Source organism: Microtus oregoni, unplaced genomic scaffold (assembly GCF_018167655.1).
Source record: "Microtus oregoni isolate MIOR12 unplaced genomic scaffold, Mior012 000012F_ref0000307, whole genome shotgun sequence".
NCBI classification, from domain to species: Eukaryota; Metazoa; Chordata; class Mammalia; order Rodentia; family Cricetidae; genus Microtus; species Microtus oregoni.
This window is the reverse complement of record NW_024543071.1, coordinates 14,424,011-14,445,017: the sequence shown is the minus strand read 5'-3', so window position 1 is coordinate 14,445,017 and position 21,007 is coordinate 14,424,011. Positions and strand designations below refer to the sequence as shown.

General features: G+C 45.9%; 1 protein-coding gene across 2 annotated transcripts in view; it reads right to left on the bottom strand.

The window, feature by feature from the left end:
- Positions 1-21,007, bottom strand: part of Arl3 (ADP ribosylation factor like GTPase 3) — a 61,673-nt gene that overhangs the window by 8,598 nt on the left and 32,068 nt on the right. Inside the window, exons 4-6 of one of the 2 annotated variants that reach the window (XM_041661358.1) lie at positions 4,970-5,020; positions 2,518-2,703; positions 1,026-1,093 (exon numbers count right to left, since the gene is read on the bottom strand). In XM_041661358.1, the coding sequence (XP_041517292.1) occupies positions 1,052-1,093; positions 2,518-2,703; positions 4,970-5,020 (279 nt within the window). In that variant the 3' untranslated portion in view covers positions 1,026-1,051. The remainder of the gene's footprint in view (positions 1-1,025; positions 1,094-2,517; positions 2,704-4,969; positions 5,021-21,007) is intronic. The other variant, XM_041661357.1, reaches the window with a different exon arrangement.

Below are 21,007 nucleotides of genomic sequence, written 5' to 3'. Positions count from 1 at the left end.
GAGTGTGAGTCCCAGGACCTATGTGGTGGCTCATAACCAACTGTAACTCTAATCCCAAGGGACTACATAGCCTCTTCTGGCTTTCATATGCACAGCACTCATGAAAGGTGCACACACAAAACATCCATACCCATAAAATAAAATTACAATTATTTTCTTCAAGACAGGGCTTTCTTTGTATAGCCCTGGCTCTCCTGGAATCAGCTCTGTAGTCCGTCCAGGTTAGCCTAGTGCTGGGATTAAAGGCATGCGCCACCATTGCCCAGCTTTAAATTTTTTTTCTTCTTTCTTTTTTTTTTTTAATTTATGAAAAGAGCCTTAATTAACGTTCAAAACTCCAAAATACCAACTCTCCCAAACTTAAAACCTCATAGACTACTCCAGAATACATTTTGAAGATTTAACTGTGGTAGCCCCTGGGTTCTAAGGAACCCCAACATACACATATTCATGGAGAACTTCTGGGGTACAGGTTATGAGCAGTCTGAGGAGGGGACACCTGTCTAGTGCACTCAACTCTAAAGGCCACACATAGAAGTCAGCAATGACTGGGCTGGAGAGATGGCTCAGAGGTTAAGAGCATTGCCTGCTCTTCCAGAGGTCCTGAGTTCAATTCCCAGCAACCACATGGTGGCTCACAACCATCTGTAATGAGGTCTGGTGCCCTCTTCTGGCCTGCAGACATACACACAGACAGAATATTGTATACATAATAAATAAATATTTTTTTTTAAAAAAAGAAGAAGTCAGCAATGACTAATTTTGTTATCAAAGTAAAACAAAACAAAAACTAGGTAGCAAACATGTTAGGACTGACATAGTTCTAGGATGTGGTTTTTTGCGTGCGATGAAAACGATCAGACCATCTAACGACAAACAGCGTCAATGTCTAAGGGGAGGGGACATTAGAAAGGAAAAGCAACTGGGAAGAGGCTGCGGGCAGTGGTCAAGAACCAAACCTCAGGTCTGCAACGCAACATGCCAAGCTGAGAGAACAGCAAACTGTCATGCCGTTACGGACCTACCATACGTCACGAAGGGAAGACATGAGCTAGAGCAGTCTGGACCAGTCCTCGCAGCACTGCTGAGCGTCCTGCTAGACAGACCAGATGCCTGAACTGAGGAGTGTGGAGGATTCTGGTCATCTTAAAGGGCTGACTACGGAGTGCCGCTGAGTTGAGCAGTTTGGTAGGAAGCCCCTGACTTATTATTATTATTATTATTTTTTTTTTGAGAATACAGCCTCTTGGATGACTGGGACAGGGCTGTGCTCTGCCCTAAATTAATATTAAACAAGAGGTGTTCAATCTCCTGGTGTGCAGTTCCTCAGTATAAAGCACAGGGCTTTGTGTCCACAGAAGCCTCCAGTGGGAAATCAACACCAGGAGCTGGAAACAGACACCAAGCCCAGGGCAGGGGAGAGAACTAAGAGTAAACAGAGGTATTTCGAGGTCAACGAGCATTTGTATGGTAGTGATGATAATCACTTTGGGAGTAGAAGCTTTTACCATCTCTAATATTAGCTCTAACATTGAATGCCAACACAATCATCAAACATTTCCAGAGTTAGACCAATCTCAAGTCACCTCTTGAGCCCTCCTCCGAGTGAGGAGAATATGCCGAAGGCTCCAAGGTTCCTTTGGAACTTCATGGCATTGCTTGCTTTCTTTGTTTTCTCTTTCTTTCTTTCTTTCTTTCTTTCTTTTCTTTCTTTCCTTCCCTACCTCCCTCCCTCCCTTCCTTCCTTCCTGTCTTTATTTTTTTCTTTTTGGTTTTTCGAGACAGGGTTTCTCTGTGTTGCTTTGGAGCCTATCCTGGAACTAGCTCTTGTAAACCAGGCTGGGCTTGAACTCATAGATTCACTTGCCTCTGCCTCCCAAGTGCTAGGATTAAAGGCATGTGCCACCACTGCCTGGCATCTGGTTGGTTTCTTTTTTTTTTTTAATATTTATTTATTTATTGTGTATACAATATTCTGTCTGTGTGCATGTCTGCAGGCCAGAAGAGGGCACCAGACCTCTTTAAAGATGGTTGTGAGCCACCATGTGGTTGCTGGGAATTGAACTCAGGACCTCTGGAAGAGCAGGCAATGCTCTTAACCACTGAGCCATCTCTCCAGCCCCATCTGGTTGGTTTCTAAGCAGCAAAGAACCAACCTCTTTCCATGCCCTTCACTTTCTCGAATGGTTCATCTGCCAATCAATGGCCATTTGTTTCAAATCTTTTTCTATCTAGAGCAGTGTTTCTCACCCTTCCTCACGCTGCGACCCTTTAATACAGTCCCTCATGTTGTGGTGACCCCTACATAAAATTATTTCATTGCTACTGCACAGCTGTAATTTTGCTACTGTTATGAATCGTAATGTAAATATCTGTGTTCTCTGATGGTCTTGGGTGACCCCTGTGAAAGGGACCCACAGGTTGAGAACTGTTGGCCTAGCTCAACCCTACCAGTGAGGCAGACTGCCTTAGTGAGCTGCCAGGTTGACAGGGAGTGGACTCTTGCCAAGGTCTCACCTGGACGCCCTCGCCTGTGAGAGCTGAGCAGGACTGGATCTGCCAGACTCGGTCCCGGATGGTGTGGAGGTTCAGCCCTTCTGCAATTTCAGAGGCTGGGGCTGCTGTGAGCAGGTCCTGCTTGTTAGCAAAGATGAGCACTGGCACACAACTTAGCTTTTCTTCCTCCAGTAATTCCGTTAGCTCCTGGGCCATTTTGGGGAGGGAAGAGGAGAGAAGCTTGAGAACTGGAGAATTGCATGCACTGGAATTATTAAGCAGTTAAGTCGATCAGCAGCAACTTTCAAGGCAGAGGCTCTTAGGTCGTATCTGTGTAAGATTCCCTAGTAAATTTCTAGGGACGCTGGTGACAGGAAGTCAGAGTCAGCATCTAGGAAGCACTATTAAGAGACTTCCCAGGTGGTTCTGCTGTAAATGACTTGTAGACCACACTGAGAAATACCCTGAGAACCACTGGTCTTTTGCTTTTTTTTTTTTTAATTTTATTTTATGTGCATTGGTGTGAGGGTGTCAGATTCCCTGGAAGTGAGCTACAGACAGGTGTGAGCTGCTATATGGGTGCTGGGAATTGAACCCAGGTCCTCTGGAAGGGCAGCCAGTGTTCTCTCCAGGCCCTTGAGAGGCACTGTTTAAGGAAGAACACAGACAGTGGTTAGAGATTTCAGACTTATTCAAGATAACCACCTGTAGGTATCTTTTTCATTTTTCCTCTGGTGCTGGGGATTGAACCAAGGGCCTTATATATCCTAAGCAGCTGTCCTTCACTGGGTTAGACCCACACCCCCACAATAACTTAGTGTGTGTGTATGTCTGTGTACGCACATGTATGCACAGAAACGAAAATGGCAGAGATCTCTGTGTCCATTCATCTCTGACTCCTAAACATGCACCCACGCATCAACAGTCACCAAACGCACATCCTGAAAGAACTGGAAGAGACCAGACCTTCCCTGGGCTTCTAGGTCACAGGTAGAACTCTAAACTGCAAGTTAATTCTGTCTGTAGTAATGAGTATATACACTTACCTAAAGGACAGGCTCCGCCTCTTTCCCTCTAAGCTCACCTTGTAGCTACTTTAAACACTCAGCTTTAAAAAGAACTGGAAAGCTGCAGGCATGGTGGCACACACTTTTGATCCCAGCACTCAGGAGGCAGAGGCAGGTGGATCTTTGTGAGTTTGAGGCCAGCCTGGTCTACACAGTGAGCTCCAGGACAGCTGGGGCTACATAGTGAGACCCTATCTCCAAAAACAAAAACAAAAAGACAAGAAGAAACTAGCCAGCTCAAGAGGTAGCGAGTTCCCAGGACACCCTGCCCCAAGTACAAGTACAGTACTGCCTCACCGCAGCGATGACCCAGAAACCACTGGGGCACAGAAGGCAGCTGTGATGTCTCCAGGAGACTCCTCAACCCACTTTTCAAGAAAAAGGAACAGAAATATGGCAGCTTCTGTCTTTGGAAACAAACATGCCCCTAGAGATTCCCTTCACCCTTGCCGCTCCTGCTGGGGACCTCACTCTGGTCTCACTAGTCCAGGCCCCCTGCTGCTCTGCCTATGACTATGGACAGAAACCATGCCATCTAACCGTGCTGACATGAACCCTGCATGTCATGAAGCCATGCTGAAGTTCAAGGCTGGCTTTTTCTCCTGGCTTAGCTCTGGCTTGTATCTTTCTTCTAATCCTGCTGAATTTGCTGATGTTACTCTCGGTCAATTAAGTATTGAAAAGTGTAAATAGAAAAGCTAATTGAGATGTTTGTGAGTTTGTTTCTACAAGGTCAGGAAAAAAAAACACAGAAGGACTCTGGGGTGTGGTGTGAAGTTCCATTTGGGCATATATATTCGCATATACATACAACATATAGATTTAAAGAGTTAGTCTTTTATTAATTCATTTATTTATTATCTATACAGTGCCTGTAGGCCAGAAGAGGGCATCAGATCTCACTACAGATGGTTGTGAGCTACCATGTGGTTGCTGGGAATTGAACTCAGAACCTCTAGAAGAGGAGTCAGTGCTCCTAACCCCTGAGCCATCTCTCCAGAGCCCATATTTTTTTTTTTTTTTTTTTTTTTTTGGTTTTTCGAGACAGGGTTTCTCTGTGGTTTTGGAGCCTGTCCTGGAACTAGCTCTTGTAGACCAGGCTGGTCTCGAACTCACAGAGATCCGCCTGCCTCTGCCTCCCAAGTGCTGGGATTAAAGGCGTGCGCCACCACCGCCCGGCTTTATATCTTATATATTAAATTTGATTAAACTAAAAGGCTTTCATCAAAAGATAGTGTAAAAGATTTGAAACTAATTTCTTTGGGGACAGCTGGTATTTTTGCCTGCTTGACTGAATGAGCCTCTTCCTTGAACTGGAACAAAAGCCCCCTTCCCTCACACACACTTCAGGTAGATAAATGAATACCCGGTGTTTTGGGAACGAGTCGCACATAAGAATCATTTACCTGACCCGTCTCTTCAAATCTTTTTCTGTCTGCACTGTCAATTACATAGATCTGCAAAGGAAAACAAGAAAGTCACTTCAATAAACAGACACAGAAGGAGGAGGGTTAAGTTTTACAAAAGGAACAGAAGGTCTTCAGAGCTCAGGTTAAGCCAACATACAGATACGGCCTGGCAATTCTCAGCTCATCTGTGGAAGCAAAGTAAGCTAGTGAATTAACTAAGGAAGCCTAGAAAACACACGCAGGGGAGCTCCTAAGCCAAGGACGGTAAAATAAGAGCATTCAGTGGCCTCTGGCTTTTTTCTAGTGAGGCCTCCTAGTCCACCAGCTCTTCCTACAGCTTCATGAGACAGACTCACGACTTTCCAATCTGGCATAGGAAACCTGAAGTCTAAACAATAACCTGCCCAAGATACACCCAGTCTGGGACAAAGCAGGATTCGAACTCAAACACACCAGACAATGAACTCCACAGCTGCTCTCTGCCTTGTTTCCAGGCTGCCCATGTCCTTAGAACAGCATGGATGGGAGGGACCAAATGGGACGGGCCGTGTTTGGAGGCATCCGCAGTCCTACACCCCCGGGGACGCCATTTCTCTGAAGTATCAGCATCTTCTATGCTGACTCTGGGGTCAAGACAAGAGGCAGTTCTCTCCTACCTCTTTTATTACTTCCTTCCCAGGCTGCTGGGAGGTCAAGACTGAAGACCAGAACTAGAAGGGCAAGCTAGCTAGAAGATAATGTTGTTTGTTTTTGTTTCCAGGCAGGGTCTCCTGGTGGCCCATGCTGTCCGTCCTTGAACTGGCTACGCACTTGCAGTTGAGGGTGAGCCTGAAATTTTGATCCTGTCTGACTTTCTGGGCACAGGTGTGTTTTATGGGATCCCGGGGACTGAACTCAGGGCCTCACATGAATGCTAGGCAGCTTCTCTACTACCTCAACTACATTCCCAGCAGAGAGAAAATCTGACTCATTGTAATTTATAAATGTGAAGCTTCCTTCTCGATCCATGATTTTCAGTTAGTACATAAGTAACTGTATAACAATAAGGAAAGCAAAGTTTAAAAGAAAGAATGAAAAAAAATCACCCATAGTCACAGCTTCTAACCACATCAGCTATTTAAATTTCCTACAGAAGGCTCTGCCCAGCCAGGGCACTTGTGAGGCTGAGGCAGGAGGATGGCTATGAGAATGGGCTAGGCTAATTTCTTATCTTTTTTTTTTTTTTTTTTTTTTTTTTTTTTTTTTTTTGTGGTTTTCCAAGACAGGTTTCTCTACATAACAGTCCTGGCTATCCTGGAATTCACTTTGTAGTCCAGGCTGCCCTCAAACTCAGTGAGATCCACCTGCCTTTGCCTCCCAAGTGCTGAGATTAAAGGCGTGCGCCACCACCACCTGGTTAGTCTAAGCTAATTGCGAACTCACTCTGTAGTGAGACACTGTCTTGAAGAGGAAAGTGTTCCTAATTCTCCACATGCAAATTTAAAAAGAAAATTAGAAATAAAATTTTGTACTTCTTTTTTTTTTTTTTTCGAGACAGGGTTTCTCTGTGGTTTTGGAACCTGTCCTGGAACTAGCTCTTGTAGACCAGGCTGGTCTCGAACTCACAGAGATCCACCTGCCTCTGCCTCCCGAGTGCTGGGATTAAAGGCGTGCGCCACCACCGCCTGGCTGAATTTTGTACTTCTAAAACATTTTATTTACTTCATATGTATGGGTGTTTTGTTTGCATGCTTGTCTGTGTATCATATGTGTTCCTAATAACCTACTACCCAGACCCAGAAGGTGATGGATTGTCTAGGACAGGAGTTAAAGACAATTGTGAGCTGAGGTAGTGATGGCGCACACCTTTAATCCCAGCACTCGGGAGGCAGAGGCAGGAGGATCTCTGTGAGTTTGAGGCCAGCCTGGTCTACAAGAGCTAGTTCCAGGACAGGCTCCAAAGCTATAGAGAAACCTTGTTTCAGTAAACCAACCAACCAACCAACCAACCAACCAACCAACCCCCCCCCCAAATGTTTGTGAGCCACCATGTGGGTGCTGGTAGATGAAGCCAGGTCCTCTGCAAGAGCAGTCAGTGTTCTTAACCACTGAGCCATCTCTCTAGCACATTACCCCTCCCATTTTTTTTCAAGACATGGTTTCTCTGTGTAGCTCTGTCTGTTCTGGAACTCACTCTGTAGACCAGGCTGTCCTTGAACTCAAGAGACCTGTCTGTCTGACTCTCTCTCCTGAATGTTTTGGTTAAAAGCATTCACCACAACCACCATTGCTGCTGCTACCACCGCCACCAGCAAGCATATTTTTAACACTCTTAAAAATTAACACTGTTTCTTGGTGAGCTTAGTGATAACACACCTGCAATCTCACCACTTGGGTGGCTGAGGCAGGAGGATTGAGAATTTGAGGCCAGTCTATTTATATAAGACTTTATTTTGTCTCCAACAAAAAAAAAAAAAAAGAAGAAGAAGAAAGAAAGAAAAAAGAAGAGAAAAGAAAAAGAACTTAAAATTATTATTATTGAGCTAAGATCGAAATGGAAGTCTTGCTTTAAAGAGCACATTCAGTTAGAGCCGGAACCCCCCCCTCCACAACAGCGGTGCTGCAGTGCGCGCGGCATTGCTGCTGACTCAGACTGTCACTCTGGAAACCTGTTCTCCTTTGGAAACGAAAACTATCATTTCTTTGCATAACATCCTTTCATTTAGTCACTAGTGCTCACTATTACAGCAGAATCCAAGTTTACATTTTCTTCAGGAATGGCCTGTGCTTCCACTTGAGAACCGTGTGGCTGGGGTGGGGGTGGAAATGGATGGATTCAATACCCTTGTGGTCTGTCCACGGTCAGCGGACTGTGCACGTGCCACAGACACCCTGCAGAAGTCACCATGCAAAGCGCATGTGGCACATGTGTTATTTTTGCTTATTTATTTTTTAAAATGAAATTTAAATTTATTTAGCTCTGTATGTTGGAGGCTCAGGCTTTGTTGTCTCTTCGTGGTCCCAGCTTTGCAGGCACTGAACTCTGTAGACCAGGCTGGCTTCAAACTCCGAGGCATCTAGCCGCCTCTGCCTCCTGGGTGCTGGGATTAAAAGTGTGCAATACCAGGTTCCACCAGACTTCTTTTTTTTTTTTTTTAACTAAAAACTATTTTACTCATGTGTATGTGTGTGTCTGTAGGCCATGTGATAGGTAACTGAGGAGGCCATAGGTGTCATCCCCTGGAGCTGGAGTTTAGGGCAGCTGATGAGTCTGTTGACGTGGGTGCTGGGAATTGAGCTCAGGTCCTTCAGGAAGAATAATATATGCTCTTGACCCTGGGGCCACCTCTCCAGCCTGGGCTCCTGCACACTATAAACACAGGTTTAGAAAGAATAAATGTGATGGGAGGGCCTAAATACGATCCCATTAGAATTATCTGCAAGACTAAAGTTTAATTAGGACAATCACGACTGGGGTCATAGGTCAGGACAGGAAGAAGGGAAGGAAAGCCAGGTGATTGCTGGGAGGATGCTCCAAAGTCAGACAGCAGCCTGTAGGGTGTGTGCAGGTCACTGAACAACATAAATTACAAAGTAGGGGGAAGGTGTGTATGTAGGGCCAAGGCTGGGAATAAAGCTGAAGCCTTTTGGTATCATGAGGAGGAAAAGGCGGAGCCTGCATGACGGAGTTGGGGTTCCGCTTGCTAGAGGGAGAAAGGGCGCTCACAGGTAGCCATGGCAAGCCTGTACCCAACAAATAAATGTAAAGGAAGTAAGAAACAGAGACAGCTGAGACAGAACAGCGAAGAGTGGAAGGTTTCAAAGAGTCCACCATCCAAACACCAGTGAGTCCAGGGGCTGAGCCCCAAGAACAGCTTCCACTCACCAAGGACTCGCCATTCTTTACTGACATCACTTTCACGTGGTGCTTTTTATAGCAGGTTCCAAAGAATGGTTCTAACTACACACCAATTCTTTCTCGTATTTAGCTTTGGTCTGTATAGAATTTGAACATGGCTGAAAAAAAAAACCCTAGGACCAAGTCTAGACAGCAACTACCATGCTTCTTAAGAGTCACTGGATTAAAAATATTGGAAATAGCCTAAATGCCTCCACATAAGGAAAAATTTACCTAAATTATGTATCTCCTCCCTCTGCATCTCCTCCTGCATATTCACTTACTTTGACCATGTGGTCCTCAGTGTTATTTCTTGGTCAGGTGAGTCTGATGTCAGTATTAGGACAGTTTCCTTAAACATTCTCCCCTCAGATATCTCAGGTTCACTTTACCTTGTCTTAGTTACTTCTCTATTGCTGTGAAGAGACACTGTGGTTATAAAAGAAAGATACCTAACACTTCAAAATTGTTTCTTTAGTATGGAAAGACTCTGTCCCTTTCTGAATGGAGAAGTGAGAGTAGTAGATGGAAAAGAGGAGGGAGTGGCAGGAGAGAAGGGAGGGGAAACTGGTTGGTATGTAAAATAAATGAAAAAATGTTATTTAAATTAAAAAAGAAAGTCAAAAAATAAAGATTCTGATAAGTAGAAATCGTAAAAAAAAAAAAAAAAAAAAGAGTCACTGGAAAAAAACAATGGCAGGTCGGGCGGTGGTGCCTCCCAGCACTCGGGAGGCAGAGGCAGGCGGATCTCTGTGAGTTCGAGACCAGCCTGGTCTACAAAGGGAGTTCCAGGACAGGCTTCAAAGCTACAGAGAAACCCTGTCTCGAAAAACCAAAAAAAAAAAAAAAAAAAAAAAGGAGCTGGAGAGATGGCTCAGAGGTTAAGAGCACTGGCTGCTCTTCCAGAGGTCCTGAGTTCAATTCCCAGCAACCACATGGTGGTTCACAACCATCTATAATGGGATCTGGTGCCTCTTCTGGCAGAACACTGTATACTTAATAAATAAAATCTTAAAAAAAAAAAAAAGAAAGAAAGAAAAAGAAAAAAAGAACGGCAGTAAACTGGCCTCCGAGACCCTCCCTCCCAAGTGTGCTTCCTGCCCACCCCTGCATGCAGGGTCCACTTCCTTTGGGAATGCTTTGTCTGTTCAGTGCACGGGTATGTTCCTGTGCAGTCATGCAATAGTTCCTGTTCTTTCTGACTTTTCTTTTTAAATTTCTTTTTGTTTGGGGGCTGGAGAGATGGCTCAGTGGTTAAGAGCATTGCCTGCTCTTCCAAAGGTCCTGAGTTCAATTCCCAGCAACCACATGGTGGCTCACAACCATCTGTAAAGAGGTCTGGTGCCCTCTTCCGGCCTGCAGACATGCACACAGTCAGAATATTGTATACATAATAAATAAATAAATATTTAAAAAAAATTTCTTTTTGTTTTAATTTAGAACAAACTGATCATTAATAAACTTTTTATTCTGGTCTCTAGCAAGGAAGTATCAGAGAAAGTTAAGTACTTATACTTTTGACTTTAAAATGATAGAGACCTTCAAATGTTAAGTCATAAAAGCTATCTGCAGCAAGGTTATAGTCCCCAGCACCTGGGAGGAGGCTGGAGGACGGCAACTCACAGGTGCTCTGATTTTTGTTTTTGGCAGTTGCTTCTCAATTTGTAGGTAGTGGGAGGACCCAGAAAAGTTATCTTATCAAAGTTAGAGCAACTTTGGCCCTAACTTTGAGAGATTGAACCAAGGTCCCTTCTCCCTCCTGCTGCCACCTTTTGGCCATTTTATTGCTTCTGGGACTTCCGGGGGGGGGGGGGGGGGCAGCAGGGAGGTGACAAGACAAGAGGACAATGGCACTGATAACTTAGGTGTCAGTCACTGGCGCCTTTTGTTCTCTTCTAGAAGGAAAGAGCTATTTGAAAACATCTGTCCATTCCTCTTGAGGTCCTCTGTTTGTCTCCTCCTCTCTCCTTCTCCCTCTTCCTCCCTGAGACAGGGTCTCACGACCTAACTCTGGCGGGCCTGCTTCTCCCTCCCCGTGTGCACCGCCACACCTGGCTATCAGAGTGGACTGGAAGCTTGCCCTAGCTTCTTTCCATCTTCAATCTTTTTTCAGTTGTGGCCCTAAATTCCACTGTTGAAGTCAGATGTCCTCAGCATTACTGTCCTGAAGAGAAACCCTGACCTTCCACACCCCGAAAGAGCCGTATCATGTTCTAAAGTGCGGCTAGGCAAACTTGTGTGAACAGTCAGGCATAAACAGCTTTGTGGCCCCCGCAGCCTCATTCACAGCCACAGAGCCAGGCTGCTGCAGCAAGCAAGAAAGCAACGGTGGGAAATCCAAGAACAAACCCAGGCACCTAGGTTCCAACGGAACTTCATTACGGACACTGGAATTTAAATCTCACATCGTTCTCGTGTGTCAGAAAACAGTATTTTCCTTTTGATTTTTTTCAACCTCTTAAGAATATAAAAACCTCCCAGCACTCGGGAGGCAGAGGCAGGCGGATCTCTGTGAGTTCGAGACCAGCCTGGTCTACAGAGCTAGTTCCAGGACAGGCTCCAAAACCACAGAGAAACCCTGTCTCGAAAAACCAAAACACAAAAACAGGAGGCAGGCTGGATCAATCTGTCTACCTCTGCTCCAAAGCTAGAGTTTACCATGGCACTCCAGAGAGAATTGAAAAGATTTTACCAGGCAACGAAATGTGTCAAGCCTCAGTCCTGCTCCTTCAGTGGTAAGGCGACCTGCGTAATATGTCTTTTACAACTAATGATGGAAGATTATTAAACCCAGACAAACATACAGAAGCCATCAGCCTGCTCAGGGTGGCTATGAGCGGGGCAGGCAAGCAGAGGTGAGTCTCAGGCCGTAGACTTGAACCCCAGGGGAGGCGCACAAGCGTGTGTGTGTGTGTGTGTGTGTGTGTGTGTGTGTGTGTCGGCTGCTTTCCAAAACCTGCTTCATCTCAATGGCACTGGAAAACAATAAAATTGACTCTCAACCCTAACTATTATTTTGTACTAGCATAACATCACAAGGCTGCTCTGATGTTTGCTAGGGTTTGTTTCTCCTGGGCACTCACAGCTACTGAGGCTGTGGGATCCAGGGTCCTGCCATGCTTACCCTGCTGTCCACTTTCAAGAGGGTAGAGCTATGTGTAGGCCAGGCAGGTCCCAGAACTCCTGGAGCCTCAATCATTAATGTTCTTACGCACCACTCCTCTCTGGGCAGTTCATCTAAAGCATCTTTACTTTATTTTCCAGTTTATTTTATTTATTATTATTATTATTATCATTATTATTTTTGAGACAGGGTTTTTCTGTGTAGCCCTGGCTGTCCTGGAACTTGCTTTGAACCAGGCTGACCTTGACCTCATAGAGATCCTCCTCCTTCTTTGTCTCCTGAGTGCAAAGTAGTAAGATCAAAGTAGTGTGCCACCATGCCTGGCTATTTCATTTCTTTAAAGACAGTGTCTCACTGTATAGCTCTGGTCAGCCTGGAACTTGAGCTGGTCTTGAACTCGCAGACAAATCTGTGCACCTCCCAGAGTACTGGAATTACATCTAGACTTGTTTGGCTGTTTTGAGACAGGGTTTCTCTGTGTATCCCTGGCTGTCCTGGAACCCACTCTGTAGACCAGGCTGGATTTGAACTCAAGCAATCCACCTGCCTCTGCCTCCCAAGTGCAAGTGCTGGAACTAAAGGTGTGTGCCACCATGCCCAGCTTGACTTGCCTTTTTTTTTTTTTTTTTTTTTTTTTTTGGAGACAGGGTCCCACATAGTTGAGCCTGGCTTTGAACTGATCCCTCTACCTCTGCCTCTGAAGTTCACATTACCACAAGTAGCCTGGTGGGTTTTAGTTTTCCATTCGTGTATCTGAAATGATGCGTGCTACTGAGTAGACATGTGACCAGAGGACAACCTGTGGGAGCGATTCTCTCCGACCATGTTGATCCTCATGATAGATCTCGAGTGGTCAGGCTTGTCAAGCAAGCACCTTTCTTTTCCTGCTGAACCATCTCTTTCTTTATCATTGAATAATACCCAAAAAATTATGCATACTAGTTTGCTATCCATTCTGATTAAATGTCATCTTGGGTGCTTTTAGTTTTTGACAATCAGGAGGAGTAAAAGTGCTACAAACTTGCAAGTCTAGGGTTGGGGCAGAAGATAAGTTTTCAGTGAATTTGGATACTTTGTTGCTGCACCCTATTTGCTAGGTTGTTCAGTCCTAAATGAAACTACCGACTGCCTTCTAGAGTGGCCTATAGTTCTGCAACCCTGCAGCAGTGAATGAGCGTTTCCATAGTTACGAGCTCTTGCCAGCATTTGTCACGTGGCCAGGCTTGGGATTTCAGCCATTCTAGTAGGTGTGCAGTGACAGCTCTCCGCTACTGTACTTCGCAATTCCCGCAGTATTTTCAAGTGTTTATCTGTCATTTCTATCTTTATTTATTTAATTAATTAGCTTATAGCTTTGAGACAGTTTTATTTGTCTTCAAATCTGCTGTGGTATTCTCTTCTGTCTTAGCCACCCAGGAATTTGGGGGTTACAGCCATGAACCACCATGCCTAGTTTCTCTTTTGCCCATTTAAAACTTCAGGTTGTGGCCAGGTAGTGGTGGCACACACCTTTAATCCCAGCACTTGAGAGGCAGGAGGCAGGTGGATCTCTGAGTTTGAGGCTAGCCTGGTCTACAGAGTGAGTTCCAGGACAGGCTTCAAAGCTACACAAAGAAATCTTGTCTTGAAAAACAAACAAACAATAAATAAATAAAACTAAAAAAATTCAGATTGTTGGGGCTGGAGAGATGGTTCAGTGGTAAACGTGCTTGTCACACAAACCCCACCTGATTTTTGTCCATGAACCTATGAAGAGGTTCCTAGCTGGCAGGCAGAGAGGAGGGAACACACACTAATAAACAGGTAAATTATCAGGTTGTTTTTTTATTATCTACCCGAGTTCTTTTCTATCAGGTCCCCCCCCCCCCTGGACAGGGTTTCTCTGTGGTTTTGGAGCCTGTCCTGGAACTAGCTCTTGTAGACCAGGCTGGTCTCGAACTCACAGAGATTCTATCAGGTATTTTATAAACATCTCCCAGTCTGCAGCATGTTTCTTCGTTCTCTGTTGTTATTTATTTTTGTGTGTCTGTGTATGCAAGTTAGTGCCACAGTGCACACGTGGAGGTCACAGGACAGCCTGCAGCAGTTGGTTTTCTCCTCCTACCGCCCACCTGGGGATCCCACAGAGTGACCTCAGCTTGTCTGGCTTGGTGGCATGTGTCTATACCAGCTAGGCTGCTGTGTGTAGCAGGTTCCTCTGAGCTTGAGGCATTCCATCTGGCAGGGAAGCACCTTAAGCAGGAAGGTAAAGAACTCAAATTCAGGAAGTCCCTAAAACTGATTAGATTCAATAGGCCCCTCCCTGCCAGAGCAAGTAATAAAAGTCAAGGGTTCTCCATTGAGGAGAGAAGCTGAGCCACAAAGAGGACTCTTGAATAGCCAAGGTGCACAGAAGCCCACACCAGCTGCCCAGGAGAAGCAGAAAGCAGCTGTATTTGAGTCACTTCTGCTCCTGTAAGGAATGAAGGGATTCTGGCCAGCCTGGGCCTGGAAAACATGGCTCTGGCAGGTCTTGCCCTCCTCCCTGATTCCCTCTGCCTTGCTAAAAACTGTTAGACGTAACCACCAAGGTCTATTCCCTTATTTGGCCTCTTCCTCCTCCTGCGACCAAGGTCCAACTATGGAAGTACTGAAGTCCAGCAATCAAAGGCCCCTTTAGCCCATGTAATTAACACACCCAGTAACAATGAACACCTCATCCTAACATGGGTTTCCTCCATTACCTGTGTAAACTGTCATCTGCCTGTGGGCCATGGCTGCCTGCTCTCTACCCAAAGGCAGTCCTTGTTCCTCTGGGACAGATATCCCTTCTTCCTCATCCTGTATTTCCGGTCTTTGTCTCTTATTTTCTGTTCTCTGTCCTTCTGGGGCAAATAAATTTCCTTTGTTCTGAGAACTTGGTCTCTCAGTGTCCTGATCCTAATCCTTTCAGGTAACCCCTTACCCACATTCCTATAAGAGACTTCACTAAAGCTCACTGACTTGACTCTGGTGGTATGTGCCCTTTGGTCTGTCGTGGGCTTCCTATCTGGACTGAGTAGATGTGTGCGCTGTATCTCCCTAGGAAAAGTTTCAGCACACAACATAATTGGCACCTGCACAGGGACATGGCAGACCAAAAATGACTTGGGGAACAGCGAGTGCATGGTCCCAACTGTGTAGCAAGACATGCAACCAAAGGCTGAGGGGCCTGAGTGGGGAGAATCTGTGGAGGAGATTCCAACATAGTGGTCGTTTCCTCTTTGGAGTGTGTTGGTGTTGGTGCTAGGGCAGCAGCGGCATGGTTCTTGCTTTGGGCAGCGAGACCTACTGAGGCTGAGCCATCAGGATTAGGAGTGTCTGAGGGAGGAATCCCAGGATTGCAGCCTTCCTCTGTGTGGGATGGGGGTGACATGCCTGCCTGATGAATACCAGGTGAATACAGAAGGGCCCAAACCAGCTAAAGGGTTAGATGAAATTTTATAGTCCTGGAGACTGATGTACCAGGGTAGAGAGCCTGTCAACAAGCAGCGGCAGAGGTTGCTTGGCCTCGGCGGTGTGTAGTTGGAAATCCATTAGAGGCCGAGATGGTGGCCAAGCAGGAACTTGTTTGTGTAAAGGAGGAATTGCAATCAGAAAGGGAGACGTGGCTAGCATCCTCTGTGCGAGCCTCTGGTGTGGCAAGTGAATAGATAAAAAAGGATGAGATGGAGGTGTTGCTGCTGCTTCTTAAGGTTTGGGGGCCAGAAAAAAAAGAGAATGCAAGTTAGATCCTTGCTCAAAAGCCCTTCCTGGCACCCAAGAACTCAGAACCCATGGAAAGATTCAGAGAGTGGGAAAACAAAGCCAAACCCGTGATAAAAGCAATAAAAGACACCCAAGGGGCCGATCAGAGACAGAGAGAGATCTGTGACCCAGTGTGCAGAGTGGGGCCTAACAATAGTGTGGTATGAGGAACTAGGGTGATCAGGAAATGCTCCGCACTTGAAGTGCTGGAATTAGGGAGGCTTAAAGGACAGTGAGAGAGCCTGTCTCAGCATGCTCCTGAGGCCCTGGGATGTGGGAGTGGAAGGGATCAGTCAGGAAACCCGAGTGAGGTCACTTCCTATCCCTCTTAGGACAAAGGCTGCAGAACCTGAGAGTGTGAGGGAGGTCGGCTTATGGAAGCCATTAGGAACACTTGGTCATCTCTGTCTCACAAAAAGCAGGGGCTGGAGGAACCTAGAGGAGGGACTGATGGTACAGAGGGAACAAGGACTAAGAAGAGCTGTGTTTGAACCGCAGTTCACTGAGCCAAACAGAATTTTAACAGAGGAGTTAAAAGAACAGGTTGATCAACAGGGACCCCGAGGCTGGTGCGGGTCTATAGTGACTTTGCTGAACCCTTTGGTAGGGCAAGATTTTTTTTTTTTTGAGATAGGATTTCTCTGTGTAGCCCTGACTGTCCTCAAACTCAGAGAGCCTCCTGTCTCATCCTCCCAAATTCTGGGATTAAAGCGCCCCAGTGCCCCACTACATCTGGCCGAGATTTTTTTTTTTTTTTTTTTGAGATTGGGTTTCGCTGTAGCTTTGGATCCTGTCCTGTAACTTGTTCTGTAGACCAGGCTGTCTTCAAACTCACAGAGATCCACCTATCCCTGCCTCCTGAGCACTGGGATCAAAGGAGTGTGTCACCACCGCCCGGCCGAGTTTTTTATAACAAAAGGCATTGATAGATCTAACTGACAGACCAACATGTAATGAGAGAAGGTGAGAGAACAACCGAAGGAAAATTTAGAAAGGAAAAGCAATGAAAGAGCCTGTCTGGGCTACTCAGACAAACGTGGCCCGGTTTGTGTCGAGCTGGAGGTCCTAAAGAAAAAGCTGATAGAAAGCCAGTGTGCCAATGAGCCTGAGAAGCAGTTCACAGAATACCTTCAGATAGAACACAGGTAGACAGTCAAGCTGTCGTGGGGGTGGCTAATAACCCCAGAGGAGGAAGGGAGGGTGTATTCTCTTCCAACAAAAGGTCATACTAGGATAAAGATGATTTGTCCAGCCAGGAATTCTCCCAACAGTAAGGTACGGTAAACAGGGGGTCAACAGCTACAGTGCCAACCCAGGACCACTCTGACCCAGAGAGCCATCAGGGGCAGCAGGGGACAGCAGAGCAGATGCGGTCAGGCTACTGCGTTCATTAGGTGTGGAGAAACATAGGGAAGTTCCTTGGAAGCGCCCCAGGATATGGAATGGCTCAGAGAGAAGGACTGAGGTTATGTTACACCTCCTATTCGTGCTTTGTACCCAACTTTGGCCTGTGGAGGAAGCAACTGGCAAATGGATGGAACCTTTCCATGCTGTGTTAGACCTCGATTATGTCTGACTTTAGTATTTTTCCAGTTGTGGACTTCTGGAGTCACCTGACACTCACTGAGAACAGGTGACGGCCGACTTCCAGGGTGCTTCCCTAGGTTATCTTTGTAACCCACTCCTTGTTACGCATTCAGGATGTCGTTTTGCCCTGCCCATCCTCTGGAAAGGTTTTGCTATACAGATGATGCAATGCTAGTCTCTGAGTGTTTTGCAGATTTGGAAAGGCGCTGGAGGGACCAGATGCAATGGCACTTCCACCCACCTAACCCTGCTGGAGCTCGATTAAAAGGAAAGAAAAAAATTTCTATTTGGGTGGAAAAGGCCACTCCCAGAGGCCATAAGGTTACTGAATGAAAACCTCAGTTCAGGGGTTGGTTCCCTGTAAGTCCTTGGCCAGGGAAGCCCCTGAGGCCCCATAAACCATAAAAACACCCTCCAACCTGTTGAGCTGCCTGCAGGCTGAGCAGTGCACACCACATTTTGTACACAGTGTTCTGCCTGCATGTACCCATGCCTGCCAGAAGAGGGCACCAGATCTCATTATAGATGGTTGTGAGCCACCACGTGGTTGCCGGGAACTGAACTCAGGACCTCTGGAAGAGCAGCCAGAGCTCTTCTGAGCCATCTCCACATTCTCTATGCTCCCAGCTTTTGTGAGCTGTCACCCATGCTGGGGTGACTGGGGTGACTGACAATCTTTTCTGCTCCTGTAAGTAACCCCTCATCCATACTCCTGTAGGAACCCCAATTAAACTCATTGGTCCACCTGGCTGGTTGGTTTGGTCCATCGTGGGCTTCCTACCTGGGGTGAGCAGATACAGATGCTGCATCTCCAGAAGTTCTGTCTTACAGCAGCTGCCTCACCAGTAGGCCCCATCCTCTTACTAGTGCCTTCATAAAACAGAAGGCTTAAATTCTTGTAAAACCCAGCTTATTTTTTCTTTCTTTCATGGACTGTAAAGGGGGTAAGCTTTGTGTCTAGATGGTTTTGTGTTTTGGTGTATGGCTGTTCCCCTGGCCCAGCGCTATGTGTAGTAACCCCCACCCCAGTTGTCTCACTCTCTTAGTGAGCAGACTTGGTTATTCATTGGGTGGGGGCAGTGTCTAGTTTTGTGTTATCTATTTACACCACTGATCAATTCTTATATTCTTTCCATATTCTCTCTGGATTATGTTATAGCTTTAGATAAAATCTTCTTTTCTTTTTTTGGTTTTTCCCCCTTGCTGTCCTGGAACTCACTATGTAGACCAAGCTGGCCTCAAACTCACAGAGATTGATCTGTCTTTGCCCAAGTGCTCAGGTCTTATATGGATTTATGTGGCCCCACACTGGGAGCCATGTGTAAACAGTCTGTCTTTGTTCCACCTGCCAGCTCCCAAATTATAACACGGAGACTTCTATGGGTCACTATGAAAGCTCAGCCTTAGCTCAGGCTTGTTTCTAACTAGCTCTTAGATTTAAATTAACCCATTTCTATTAACCTATGTGTGGCCACGTGGCTTGTGGTTTTTCCCTCTCCTCCTGCTTCCCTGCTTCCTCTGCATCTGGCTGATGACTTCCTGTTTCTTCTTCCCAGAGCTATATGTCTGGAAGTCCCAGCCATACTTCTTGACTGTTTATCTTTTTTTTTAAAAAACATTTATTCATTTGTTTTTTACGTGCATTGGTGTTTTGTCTGCATGTACATGCCTGTATAAGGGGGTCAGGAATTGTAGTTACAGAGAGTGTAAGCCTCAATGTGGGTGCTGGAAGAGCAATCCATGCTCTTAACCTCTGAGTCATCTCTCCAACCCCGGCCATTTAGGTTTTTTTTTTTGTTTTTTGTTTTTTTTTGGTTTTTCGAGATAGGGTTTCTCTGTGGTTTAGAAGCCTGTCCTGGAACTAGCCCTTGTAGACCAGGCTGGTCTCGAACTCACAGAGATCCACCTGCCTCTGCCTCCCGAGTGCTGGGATTAAAGGCGTGCGCCACCACCGCCCGGCTGCCATTTAGTTTTTTTTAATTAAGTCAATCAAAGTGATATATCTTACACAGTATAATCAAACATCTTGCAACACTGGGATTAAGGTGTGTGTCACCACACCTGCCTCCACGCATAGATTTATGCCTAAGGTTTGTGTCCAAGTGTCCATATTTTAGATGCTAAGTCATGCTTTGTTTTTCATTTTGAGATCAAAACAACAAGTCCCCATTTATACTTTCCCCACATATTTCAAGTATCTGTGAATGAAAAAAAACAAAAAACAAACAATGCATGAGACTTGTCTTAAACTATCTAAAAGTACAGTGAAACAAGATTGCCCAAACTAAACAGAATAAAGCTGACTGGTGCTTTTTGTTTGTTTGTTGGTTTCTTTTTTTTTGGGGGGGGGCAGGGGCTTTGAGACGTGGTATTTCTGAGTCCTGTAGACCAGGCTGTCCTGGAACTCACAGAGGTCCACCTGCTCCGTCTCCTAAGGAGTGCTGGGATTAAAAGCATTCACCAGCACCACCCAGCTGAGTTTTATATTTTGGGTTCAATATACTATTTTGCCTTTAAGCTTTGTGTAAATCTGAACATTTTAAACTAAAACATTGCAGGGTCCAGGGACGTAACGCCACTGGTATAGTGCTTTGCCCAGTGTGCCTGTTAGTTTTTTTGTCACCCGATACAAGTTAGAGTCGTTGGGAAAAGAGAACCTCAACTGAGAAAATGCCCCCGAACAGACTGGCCTGCGGGCAAGCCTATGGGACATTTTCTTGATTGATGATTGATGTGGAAGGGCCCAGCCACTGTGGACAGTACTACCTCTGGGCAGGTGGTCCTGTGTGGTTTAAGAAAACAGACTGAGGGGCTGGAGAGATGGCTCAGAGGTTAAGAGCATTGCCTGCTCTTCCAAAGGTCCTGAGTTCAATTCCCAGCAACCACATGGTGGCACTAAACAACTGAAAATGTGGATCAAGCAGGGCCAGAGATGCAGCTCAGCGGCGGGATGCTTGCTGTCGAGCATGTAAGACCTAGGCTAGATAGATCTTTTTTTTTTTTTTTGGTTTTTCGAGACAGGGTTTCTCTGTGGTTTTGAAGCCTGTCCTGGAACTAGCTCTTGTAGACCAGGCTGGTCTCGAACTCACAGAGATCCGCCTGCCTCTGCCTCCCGAGTGCTGGGATTAAAGGCCTGCGCCACCACCGCCCGGCGGCTAGATAGATCTTTAGCACTGAAAAAAGGAAGAAGAAAGCTGGGTTGGTGGTGGTGCGTGCCTTTAATCTCAGCACTTGGGAGGCAGAGGCAGGCGGATCTCTGTGAATTCCAGGACAGTCAGGGCTACACAGAGAAACCCTGCCTCGAAAAAACCGAGAGATAGATAATAGATAGATAGATAGATAGATAGACAGACAGATGATAGGTAGATAGATAGATAGATGATAGATAGATAGACAGATGATAGATAGATGATAGATAGATGATAGATAGATAGATAGATAGATAGATAGATAGACAGATAGACAGATAAACAAAATAAACATGATGGTACCAAAAGGCACAGAGGCCGCAAAGCACAGGAGCAGTCGGGGATGACTGTGGGGTGATGCACTGAGGACAAAGGAGCCATGGACAGCTGTGGTTCCAGCACGTGAGGGGCTGAGGTGACTGGTGCAGAGCCCTAGGACAGGGTGGGACCTGAAGAGTTGAGGCTATGGGTAAGGCTTTAGGTTACTGAGAGCA